This window comes from Penaeus monodon, chromosome 18 (genome assembly GCF_015228065.2).
Source record: "Penaeus monodon isolate SGIC_2016 chromosome 18, NSTDA_Pmon_1, whole genome shotgun sequence".
Classification (NCBI taxonomy): Eukaryota; Metazoa; Arthropoda; class Malacostraca; order Decapoda; family Penaeidae; genus Penaeus; species Penaeus monodon.
Genome location: NC_051403.1, coordinates 41,680,599 through 41,693,098, shown reverse-complemented (window position 1 = coordinate 41,693,098; position 12,500 = coordinate 41,680,599). Strand labels below are relative to the sequence as shown.

Below are 12,500 nucleotides of genomic sequence, written 5' to 3'. Positions count from 1 at the left end.
ACTGGCAGAGTCTTGTGGCAGTTTACAGGTAATATAAATCTAAGGCTGTTCATGTACATCATACCAGAGTAGAATATATACACTGATAGTTGTAAATTAGATTGATTAATAAGGCGTGTATCTCCCTCTTGCTGTTAAAGCTCAAGAATTAAATTTTGTTGAATATATTTAAAATCTTAATTGATATTTTATTGCAGGGTTTCCAGATTTTAACAGATGTTCATAATGCAATGGGAGGAGTGAGTCAGGGGGTTCTGCAGCACCTAGAAGACGAGTACAGCACTAAGGACTTCATAACCTTTGGCATAACTCCACCACACCTTAATCCACAGACTCCACAGGCGAGAGCTGTGATACAAGCTACTATTGCACAGGTGAGGTCCACTGCTAGATTAAGTTGTCCATTTGAATATTGTCATTTGTTTATAGGTTAATGGTGATGGCAATGTTCATTTTTATACAGTTAAAACTTATTCTACTGGTAGCATTTAATAACTTGCATTAAAAAAAAATCTGGTAAAGAGTTCAGACAGAAAATGCCCATGAAATGTGCCTATTGACTGTAGAAGAATGTGGGACCGCTTATGTTAATTATTGCAGGAAGACCTTAATTACTTAATGATTTAATAATAATAATAACTTAATCTTTAAGAACTTCTTTAATCACTGCAGAAAGTAATTGCTATTATGTCTCACATGGATCAGTAAATGAAACGAAGGAAGAGAGAGAGACAGTGAATTAATGAATGAAAAAGCAAAAAATGCTCAAGCTGGTTCCTTAGGAGAGGAGCTGGGGACGATTGATCATATAAAGTTATCTGCCGAGTCAACAGCTAAGGGAGTGGGGATGAGCATATTCTAATGTCATAAAGTCTGTTATATGGCTTTAGGGGCACTTGCCAAAACCATTTATCAGATTAAATTATTTTCTTGATTAAATTTTTCATATATATGAGAGTAAATTTAAAAGATAGTTTAGCCAGCCATACATGTTCTCTTTGATTCATTTTTGTTTCATTTCTTTTCTTTCTTTTATGTCATCATCATCATCATCTTGGCGCTTTTGGAATCATCATAACATCCCTTATCCTAATTGTTTTTCAGTCTTATTCGGAGATGAGTTCATTATCAGGCGTGTTCGTGCCTCTGAACTTGAGATCACATTGTTTGGACCTCCAGGCACCTGTTACCAAATGGCCCCACTTAAATATAGAGGCAAGAGTGTGTGTGTGTGTATTTAAGTTTATCTGTAGAATATGTTGAAAAGTATTGATAGAACTGTTATACTAAAAACTGTAGGTAGAAAATATTTATATCCTTTTATAAAAAGAAGTGAATTTTGTACAAACCAGATATATCAGATATCTCAGATTCCCTCTGAAGATGACTTTATGCATGTCATATTTCTGTTTTACTGCAGTTTTTTTTTTTTTTTCTCTCTCTCTCTCTCTCTCTTTTTCTGTCTTTTCTTGTCTTTCACCCTCTTTATCCCCTGTCTTTTTCATGGGATGGGATATGTTAATTAACATGAGTTATATGATTACAGGAAAACAACCAGTATTTATCTAGCAGTGTATTAGCAGCGTTCTTGGACACGATGAGTCTCATTTACCGTTCCCGCACTTCTCCCCTGCCAGTAGCACATATAGTGGATGTTTTAACCTTTGGTGGACGAAAGGTAAGGCAGAAAGAAAAATAACTTTTTGACTGTTCATTCTATGTTAGTGAAAGAGGCCTTTGTCATTATAAAATATCTCTGATTGCCCTTTATTTAGAGCTAATTCTACACAAGCAGGCCTGATAAGGGGGCATGCCAAAGAAATGATGTACAAGGCTAACAGACTACTGGCTAGGCAACCAGTTTTTCTTGCAAATCAGTTATTTAGCCAGTAATTTGCCAGCCTCTGTCACATTTTAGGCATGCTCACCAGTCAGATTGGCTCATCTGAACACGCCACAAAATGTCATGATTTGAAGGGGTAATTCTTGAAGTATTCCAATTTATTTTCAAAATTATATCATGTGTTTGCAAACAGTCTAAGGCATGTCTGGAAATACATACCTGTCAAATCTGCCTTCACAAAAAACAGCTTTTGTTTAATTTTGCAACTTCTAGAGAATGCAAGTCACTATGGACTGGATGTAGACAGAAATGGATGATGGAATAGTTTTTAGAGAATTAAAACCTTAATGTAGACACAGAGAATGGAACCAAACCATAATTGATAGGACTTAGTTCTTGTGAAATTTCAATACATTTAGCGTGGTTACAACTCATTGTAATTTATTGCTTAAATAGTCTTGCAGTCTTCCTAAAAATATTTCAAAAGCAAACTATAAGTAAAAATATTGAACTGTTTAATGAACACAAAGAAATGCATACAATTGTTCTTATGGGAAAAATCCTTTTGCAAAAAGCCATATATTTTTTAGAGCTAAAAATTGTGCCAAGTTTTCAAGGAACCATACAAATTTTCATTTTCAAAATCAAATTCTTTTCTTTGTTTAATTTTAGATACATTGTTATACGCATTCATCCCAATTATCATTAGTGATAACCTCCTGTAAATATAACACAGATTGCTGGAGGAAGCCTGGCTCTACCCTATGGACTTGGTGTGGACGATTATCTGTTTGACTGGGTAAAGGGACACAAGCCACACCTGATGTCTGTGAGCAGTGGTTGTGATATCACTGTTGACCCAGTCAGTGAAGTGCAGGTCATTAGAGGTGTTCAGTCTTCAAGGCTAGTTAGGTGGGTTTTCTTATATTACCATAATATTAATTTTAACCCTTACCACCAGGTACAGTTTTGGAAAGGAGTTTCTGTGTCTCCTCTGTTAAGATGACCTTCTAAGTGGCAGCACCATACTCATAAAAAACAGAACATTTATGTGTAACATGTGCAATTGATTTAAGGTTGGATGGTAATAGATTAAAAATAATTAATATACTTTCTGATGAAATAGGAATGTATCTGCTGCCTTTCCACTCTTAACCCCATCAACCTGGATGGTAAGAATACATGCCATGCCCACTGCCTTATTTAAGTTCATCTATTGTCTTTACACATAAATGGGTCTACAAGTGCATAGCCACTAAAGAGTCGGTTATTGGTATTACCTGTCTCACCTGTTTACCCTTTTCTTTGATTTTTGGAAAGCTTCATTTGTATTATTTTATTGTCTTTAATATTGTTGGTAACTTTCTAACAGTTTAATACTCATAATATCAGTAAGAATAATAACAGTATCAATATTAATAGTATTAGGAAGAAAATCACATTTTCCCACAACTTCAAGGAATGGTAAAATCAGGGGCAGTCGCTAGGGCATAATGATTGACTCCTTGGTGGCTGAGCATATGTGGAGCCATCTGTATATACCAAAATTTACAAAAAACTACAGAGGATAGTACATAAATCTGTAGTCATTGGGTTTAAGAACATTTAAGATAGAGTAGTTGCTATGAGTTGGATGTTACACCAGCTTTCATTTTACCCTCTTGATGAGGCTTTACATTATTAATGAACAGAAGATTGCTTAACAAATCTGAAATATATAAATATGACTTATGATAATTATGCTGCATGTGACACACTAGCAGCCTAGTACAACTACAAGCCATTACAAGGAAAGCTTATAGTTGATAAATTGATTATCCATAATGATTATTTAACCCAATGTCAGCAGGTTTATGTACTGTCCCCTTTAGATTTTAGTGAGTTTTGTTACATACAGATGGCTCCATGTGTGCTCAGCCAGCAAGGAGTCTATCAGTTGGCCTTAGTGACCGATCCTGATTTCCCCATTCCTTGAATTGGTGGGAGGATGTGTTTTTCTCTTCAGTACTATTAATATTGACATTGTTATCATTCTTATTGATATTATGATTATTAAATTGTTAGTAAAATATTAATAACACCAAAGACAATAAAATAATAGAAATGAAGCTTTCAAAAAGTGAAGGAAAAGGGTAAACAGATGAGATAGGTAATACTAATAGCTGACTTCTTGGTGACTAAGCACTTTTAGAGCCATCTATGTGTAAAGACAATATATAAACTTTTTATTACAGTGGGCATGGCATTGTAGTCTTGCCACCTGCTGACATTGGGTTAAATCTAAGGTATACACAGCTGTGTGATATACAATATGCTCATTTTTGTAAATAGTTTGCCTTCTATGCTAACCAACCTTAAAACTTAAACACCATTCATATACATCAATTATTCATTCATAAACAGTTGGGTTTCTACTAGTAATATTACTACTGTGTTACCACTTATTGGGTTAGTTTACCAGAGGGTGTAAATTAACATGTACATGCACTGTCCACTGTTGTTTTGTGAATTTTGTGTACTCGTAGATGGTTTCATGTGCATAGAGTCACCAAGGAGTCAGTTAAAAGTCTTATCTGACCTCCCATGATTTTGCCATTCCTTGAATTTTCTGGTAAAAGTTGTTATTCTGATCCTGTTGATTATTTGTTATTGTTATAATTGTTATTTATTATTTTTTATTATTTCTTTACCATTTATCATTATTATTTTTTTTTTTTTTTTTTTTTTTTTTGTATTTACATTATAATATTTTATTATTCTATAAGTATAACTTTTTTATTGTAATTATTATTATTATTGTTATCATTGTTGTTGTTGTTATTGTTATTATTATTATTATTGTTATTATTATTACTATTATGATTATTATCATTATTATTATTATTATTATTATTATTATTATTATTATTATTATTATTATTATTATTATTAACCCACTGGATCCAGATACTTCATTGCTATCACATTCCCAAAATACGGACATTAAGCTTACGTGAGCAGCCATTCTAGGTGTGTGGCTTGTAGGCTGGGTACTCGCATGCAGTGACAAGCTTCCATGTCTCCCCTTTGCAATGTTTCCCTTTTTCTGCATAAGTGTTCTTAGCTGTCTGGCCATTTTTCAAGTCTGTATTTGTCATTTGATTTGTTCTATCCAGATGGTAAAATCCTATTTTCCCTGCACAGATTCCATATCATCTCTCTAGGTAGTTCATAACTCAGTGCAGTAATAATAAGTAACATTTTGTTGTGTCCTTTTTTTCTTCTTTTTTTTTTTCTTTTTTTCTTTCTTTCTTTTTGTTCTTCATCTACTTCTTTTTCTTCTTCACAATGTTTAATTTTCTTTTAATTCAATCAGTGCTGCCAGTCATGGCTCATTGACATTACATTCCACACTCTTTTATCAAGGGAAATAATGCAAAAGTCCCTTCCAGTGCCAAAGGAATTTAATCACCCACCAAGAACTTTGTGCACTTGTGGCGAGTGATTCCATTCCATTGGGCCTTCAGTTGAAATGATGACAAGTTCACATCATCCCAACCCAGCCAAAGTTTCTCATGACATGTTCATGTCACCCACATCTCAAGTCAGTTTTTTTCATGATGTCATGGTAAAGACATCCAGATTGTGGGAGTTATATAGTAGCAGTAGTAGTAGTGTTATTGTTGTAGTTGTTGTTGTTGGTATTATTATGATTATTATTATTACTATTATTATTATTATATTATTATTATATTGTTATCATATTTTTATCATATTATTATTATTATCATATTATATTATTAATTATATTATTATTATATTGTTAATTATATTATTGTTATTATTATTATTATATTATTATTGTTGTTGTTGTTTACTATTAATAATAATATTAGAATAATAATAATTATATTAATAGTTATAACTGATAATAATGACAATAAAACAATAATATGTTATTAGTGTTATTTTTGTATTAGTATAAATTTTTCATCTTATTTTACTTATTATCATCTTTATTATTTTTATTATTTACTAATTTTATTTATTACTGTTATTATTTATTGTTATTTATTATTTCTCTTATTATTTTATAATTTTTATTATTATTATCTTTATCATTATTATTATTTATATAGTTACTGTTTATAGTATCTCGTATTATTTGTTAATATTATTATTTCTCTTGTTATTATTATTGGTATTGTTATTGTTGTCATTATTATTAATATTATACCTTAGTGAGTATTTGTGTCGGGAAAATTTGGCAATTGTGTTCCAGCGCATTTATTGTGCTTGACTTGTGACCAGGAAACAAACTAGGAGCAGGATCAGTCATTTTGCAACACACTACAATTTTATCATTAATTTTCTAATTAACCACTTGCTGCTGGGGAAAATGAATACAAAATGGGGAAAATGCTGTGCTCATTTATTATTTTTATGTGAAATGTCTCTGCACATAGATGGCTCTGTTAGTGCTTAGCCACAAAGGAGTCAATTAGTAGACCTTGTGACCTTACCTGATTTCACCTTTCCTTGAATTGGTGGGAAAAACATATTTTTTACTAATGCTATGAATATTGATGGTGTTATTTTTATTATAAACATTATAATTACTATAATGTTATAAACATTAGGAACAGCAGAATAAGATAACGTAAAATATTTTGATAAATCAGAGAAAAGGGTGAACAGGCGAGATAGGTAGTACTCGTAATTGGTTCATTGGTGACTTAGTACAGGTGTAGCCATCTATGTGTAAAATCAATTAAAAAAGTAAACTCACAGTGGGCATGGCATGTCCGTACAGAACGGTCAATGGTCAAGACAAACAAATGTACCAGGCATCAACAGTTACACAGCTTTATGGTAAAGTATTTTGGCAAAAAGGGTAAATCAAAAGCATCAAAGGTTGCACAGCTTTACGGAAAAGGGTAAATCAAATGCATCAAAGATTACACAGCTTTTATAGTAAAGTATTGTGGCAAAAAGGGTAAATATGAGTTAACTATTTGGATAAGTGGACAGAAGAAGGGGATGAAGAGAAGGAAAATGAAAGAGGGAGAAGAAAGGCTCCTGTAAAATTAGTAGAGGCAAGGGTTGAGGTCCAAGGCAGGGGTGATCCCTACTTTGGGCCTTGGTCTCTGCCCTCCATATAACAGTAAGAAATTGGCAATTTTTTTTTTCTTCATCTCTGTTTTATTTATTAAATGCCACTCTAATTTTCAGTTGATTCTATTTCTACCAATGAATTAGAGGCTTGTGTCATTGTATGGCAGTTTATTAATGTAAGCTTAACCAATTTCAAAGTTACTATTATTGAAATCAGGATTTTGTTCTCTTCACAGTCCAGACACAAGACTACCTCCTGGGGTGCACTATACAAGTGCAGCTCAGCTTTACCAGAGCTTCCTTGAGGAGTCTGAGACACCACCAAGCTTGCGTTTCATAACCAGTTTGCGAGACCCTTTGAAGGTCAGCACACCATTTCCTTCCATCTTCTCTGGAAAGCTCTCAGATGATGGTTTGCTTGTACCTTCTAACAGTTCTTTTAGTGCCACATCAGGTGAGAACTATTATCATTTTTTTTTTAGCTTCATTTTTTTATTTTTGGTGATATCTCCCAGTATTTCCTGCAATGAATATATCACTGTTGTCAAATTTTTTAGTCATATGTGTTTATAACTCATAATTAAATTTTTAAAGTCAGAATTCCCTTAAAATATATAATAAACAAAAATCCTCTTTCATCAGTTAAAAGCACTCCCTGTGGTGCTGGGCTTCATCAGGGAGGAAGCATAGGCATCCTCTTGGAACAGCTGTTAGGGAGTGCCCAGAATCTCGATGTGATGAAAGTGCCGCAGTTGATAGACGAAGGCTTGGACAAAGAAGGATGGTCAAGTGTACTGGAAGAATTAAAGAAGCTAAAACTCAACTATTGTCATAACAATGAAGAAATGGAAAGTTCGGACGATGATTGATGTGGTTCGATAGTTTAATTTTGTTTCGGTAATTGCTCAGATAACCATTAAAGAAAATTTATTGTCTCACAGGCTTAACTAATATACAGCAGACTTTATTCGAATATTGTATGGTTTATGATGCTCATAAAACTAATTTAAAATAAATGGTCCTGAAATTATTTTAATGTGCCTTTATTATATATCAAGTGAACATAGCATTATCATCATTTTTTAAATATTAAATATTTTATATTTGAGCACACTAATAAAATTAAAGGCAGGTCTTTAATAAGTATGATGTATGATCTCATCTTTCCATGATATGACAAGATTGTAAATACTTTTTATCCAAAATACAAAAAATGTAAAAATACTGCACAATAATAAAAGCTGTCTAACAGTAAAACATGATACAACTCTTTTTCCATTGTTAAAAAAATCTTATAACTTTATACCTGTTATTATGCCCTTTTTCATAATATCTTTATATTGGTGCTATTTGTTTTAATATACAACTTTACCCATCTTGAATCAAATTCATGGTATGTTTGGGTAATTAAAAGTAAAAAAAATTTTAACAATGACTATGGGTTTATGTACTCTCCCCTGTAGTTTTTTATGAATTTGTTACATACAGATGGCTCCATATGTGCTCAGCCACCAAGGAGTCTATCAGTAGGCCTGATTTCTCCATTCCTTGAATTTACAGAAAAATGTTTTTTTCTTTCTTATACTATTATATTGACATTGTTATTCTTATTGATATTATGATTATTAAATTGTTATCAGAACATTAACCCATTGCCGACGGGTGGCATGTATGTACATGCCATGACATGTCTGGACCATCTGCCGGGGGCACGTACGCACATGCCATAGAGTATGCATGGACATGCCATGAGTTTTTTTTTTGTTACAATCACGGCAAAAGATTTTTTTTTTGCCAGTGAAAGTGTGATTAAGTCGGTTCTAACACTTTCTCATTTTTACCATGCAACAAACAAAAAAAATGCAACAAACCGACAATTTCAACTCCATGATGCCACACACTGCTTATTTTATTCGGACTATAGACCAAATAATGATCAACTATGGAGTCTATATAACAACAAAAATACCCTTCAGTCTCGATTTATCAGGAAGTTTGGCAAGTACAGACTGTAAAAAATAATGAAAATTGAAAATACAACATATCTTCGTAGTATTACGAAGAAACGGCATGGGATGCTGGTATTTGACATGAGTGGTCGCGCATGCTCGGGCGACGATATAAGCCCCCGGCAGCGAGGCCCCGGCCTCTATGAATGCTACCCGTCAATTATGGGTTAATAATCATTCAGATGAAGCTTTCAAAAAATCAAGGAAAAGGGTAAACAGATGAGATAGGAAAGACTAATAACTGATGAGGTAATCAACCTTAATAAGAAAGGACTCTTTGATGACTAAGCACATGTATGTGTAAAGACAATAAATGAACTTTTATTACAGTCAGCATGGCATTGTATTCTTGCCATCTGCACCATTTGGGTTAGAGGCTAAGAATCTGATAAAACAAATGTGCATGAAATTAATTATCTTCTGCACTTGTGTGTATACTAGATTAGCCGTTAGCACAGCAGATGGTCAGTGACCTTACCTGTTAGCACAGCAGATGACTTATGACCTAACCTTTAAGCACAGCAAATAATCAAAGACCTTACCTGTTAGCACAGCAGATGGTCAGTGACTTTACCAGTTAACACAGCAGATGACCTATGACCTTACCTGTTAGCATAGATGATCAAAGACCTTACCTGTTAGCACAACAGATGATCAATGACTTTACCTGTTAACACTGCAGATGACCTATGATCTTACCTGTTAGCACCGCAGATGACCTATGATCTTACCTGTTAGCACCGCAGATGACCTATGATCTTACCTGTTAGCACCGCAGATGACCTATGATCTTACCTGTTAGCACCGCAGATGACCTATGCTAAAAACAAGGAGGAAAAGGGGGAGCATTCTCAAAAGATCTTGGCTATTAGATGAACCTTACAACCCAAGTCCATTTGGAGAATTTACAGGAGAGAAAAGCAGCAGAAGTAAAGAAAACGGACGCCACATCATTTCTTAACTTAACTTAGCTTAATAAATATGTATTCACTCAAAAAAAGAAATAAAAGAAGAAGTAGAAGGGAAAAAAAAAAAAAAAAAAAAAAAAAAAAAAAATATATAATTTTATATATATATATATATATATATATATATATATATATATATATATACATATATATATATATATATATATATATATATATATATATATATATACATTTCCCTTTTCCGAGTTAAAGTCGAGATACATATTTATTCATTATCATGTAAATATTAATTAAAAAATCAATTTTATAAAGCTGCCTTAGACTGACGCGTAGTATTATCTATTTCTATCATAATCACTTTCTATCAAAAGTCATATCTGCATTGTTTACGTCACAAAACTATCATTATTGATGAATGTCACACTAATATTTCCAATAATTAATCAGGTTTCATTAGGAAAACATGTCAGTTCCATAAGTCACATACGTTTATAAGTCGTATTAAGTCTTAAGAAATACACTTATTTCATTAATTCATTATTATTATTTACTTTATTTACTGAGGAACTGAATAACTCTGTTATCGATTCATATCAACTTGATCTTACATGCCATTCGTGCTGCTTTTCTACATACCTGTCGACCAGAATGACCTATAACCGTGACAGAGGGAACTTATCTACTTATCTCCTCGTGAACCCCCAGACAGGAACAGGTACTGCAGACACCTGTTTTTTTCCCACGGGAAGGTTTAATCAACTCTTCCAAAACCGTCGCCCCACAATTTTCCAAAAGCGGTAATGTGCGCTGGATTCTATATGGACAAATCAGCTTACCCCACACTATCCTACCAACAGCGCCGACACCGTAATCTACGCCGCAACAAAACTTATGTAAACGCAAATAGCGCAAAATGAGGTTTTAGCTTAGTGGGACAGATAACAGATAGGTTAAATGTCATTCGTGACAGATATAGTTATCATACATCAATAGAACAAATATAATATATACCTTATCATCAAAATTTATGCCCTCCCTTTCTTGCATAATCATTCAGTTAGCGTTCGTAATTCAGACGAATCGAATTATAGACATAAAGACTACTCAATCAATACTTACATTATTTACAGAAAAGACGCTTCTTTGTGTTTTTAAGAAACATAAAATGTACAGAGGTGACTTCCTTATGGAAGATTTCTTCACTAAGTAGGTGCAATGACATGCTGGTACAATTTTAAAGACTAATAACCTGAAAAGAGGAAGGTAGGATTAGCAATGTTATTTAAAACCTGTCATTACACCAGGAAAATGAGCTTAAAATAAACCTGTAATAAATACTATCGTTAATATGCACAGTGACGTGGATGGCAGGCTATATTCACAACCCAGCATTTTCAAAATATAGCTGATATCGGGAAGTTAACATTATCCCAGAATCAAGGTAAAATCAATAAGAAATGACAGCAGTCCACCTCACGAGATGACAAATATCCGCCTCGGTTTTTAAATAGCAACATTCAAAGCAACAAATGAGTAATCATAGAAGCGATTAAAAGCTAACACAGTAATGAAGTTACCTTGCCTTCGCACAGAAACTGGAAAAAAAGAGCGAAGACATAAAGGCTGAAGGAGGGGAAGGGAGAGGGAGAGGGAGAGGGAGAGGGAGGGGAGAGACAGAGACATACAGACAGAAGCAGAAAGACAGACTAGAGACTTTTTACGGGAAGCCAGAGAGCGTTTCTTCTGAGCAATGCCACGCCCCAGCCACAAGTGCAGAACTGAAACAGGTAAAACTTACATTTTAACTATGCCAATAGGCTAGGCGGTGGTTTGAGGGACAGTTATTGCTTAGAAATTTATAAGCTATATCACAGGGCCATCAGTAAGAAACTAAAGGTCGCTAATGGAAAGACGCTGTTGAGGTCTAAGTGTTAGACCTTAAATTAAATAACCTGTACTACTACCCATGAAGTAATAGGTATACATTAGGATGCTATTATATAAATAAGATTGAGAGCGACTGTCTGTGTGCGTGTGTGTTTGTATATTCATGTCCTTGATACGAACACAGACTGCAGCAATCCAGTCTCTTTGTCATAAGCATTTTATGGCCAAATCTTAGCATGCACTTTAAACAAAAATATATGTGACCTTTTTCTATTAAACATCTTACGATTAACGAAAACCAATTTAAATGTTTTAACAAGTATTCCGTCACATCATACCATATATTGTTCCTTGGTAACTATACACAAGATATTATTTATTTATTTATTTATTTACTGAAAAAATTCTGACGCGTCAACATCTAAGGTCGTATTCAAGATACAACGATAAGGTGGGCCTTGGGGCCGAAGCCCCCGGTAAGAAGCTTTTTGGTTCACAAGGCGATGTTTATGGATTTCCAGAATGGCCAATGGTCAAAACAAACAATGTGCGAGAAACCAGAGGTCAGTCTCCGTCTCCTAAGCCCACGGCAACAATGAACACGAGATTGGGGGATGTACAAAATAATCGCTAACGTCTGAAGAAACACACGTCATCCCGTCATGTTTTTAGAGAAAGAGAGAGAGAGAGAGAGAGAGAGAGAGAGAGAGAGAGAGAGAGAGAGAGAGAGAGAGACAG

General features: G+C 33.8%; 1 protein-coding gene across 2 annotated transcripts in view; it reads left to right on the top strand.

Moving 5' to 3' along the window:
* LOC119584513 (protein misato homolog 1-like) overlaps positions 1-8,199 on the top strand; it is a 14,090-nt gene extending 5,891 nt beyond the window's left edge. The window contains exons 4-10 of one of the 2 annotated variants that reach the window (XM_037933164.1): positions 1-28; positions 198-374; positions 1,105-1,215; positions 1,547-1,678; positions 2,580-2,755; positions 7,174-7,391; positions 7,580-8,199. The exon at positions 1-28 is cut by the window's left edge and continues 265 nt beyond it. In XM_037933164.1, the coding sequence (XP_037789092.1) occupies positions 1-28; positions 198-374; positions 1,105-1,215; positions 1,547-1,678; positions 2,580-2,755; positions 7,174-7,391; positions 7,580-7,806 (1,069 nt within the window). In that variant the 3' untranslated portion in view covers positions 7,807-8,199. Of the gene's footprint in view, positions 29-197; positions 375-1,104; positions 1,222-1,546; positions 1,679-2,579; positions 2,756-7,173; positions 7,392-7,579 lie in introns of both variants that reach the window. The other variant, XM_037933163.1, reaches the window with a different exon arrangement.
* Positions 8,200-12,500: the final 4,301 nt, after the last annotated feature.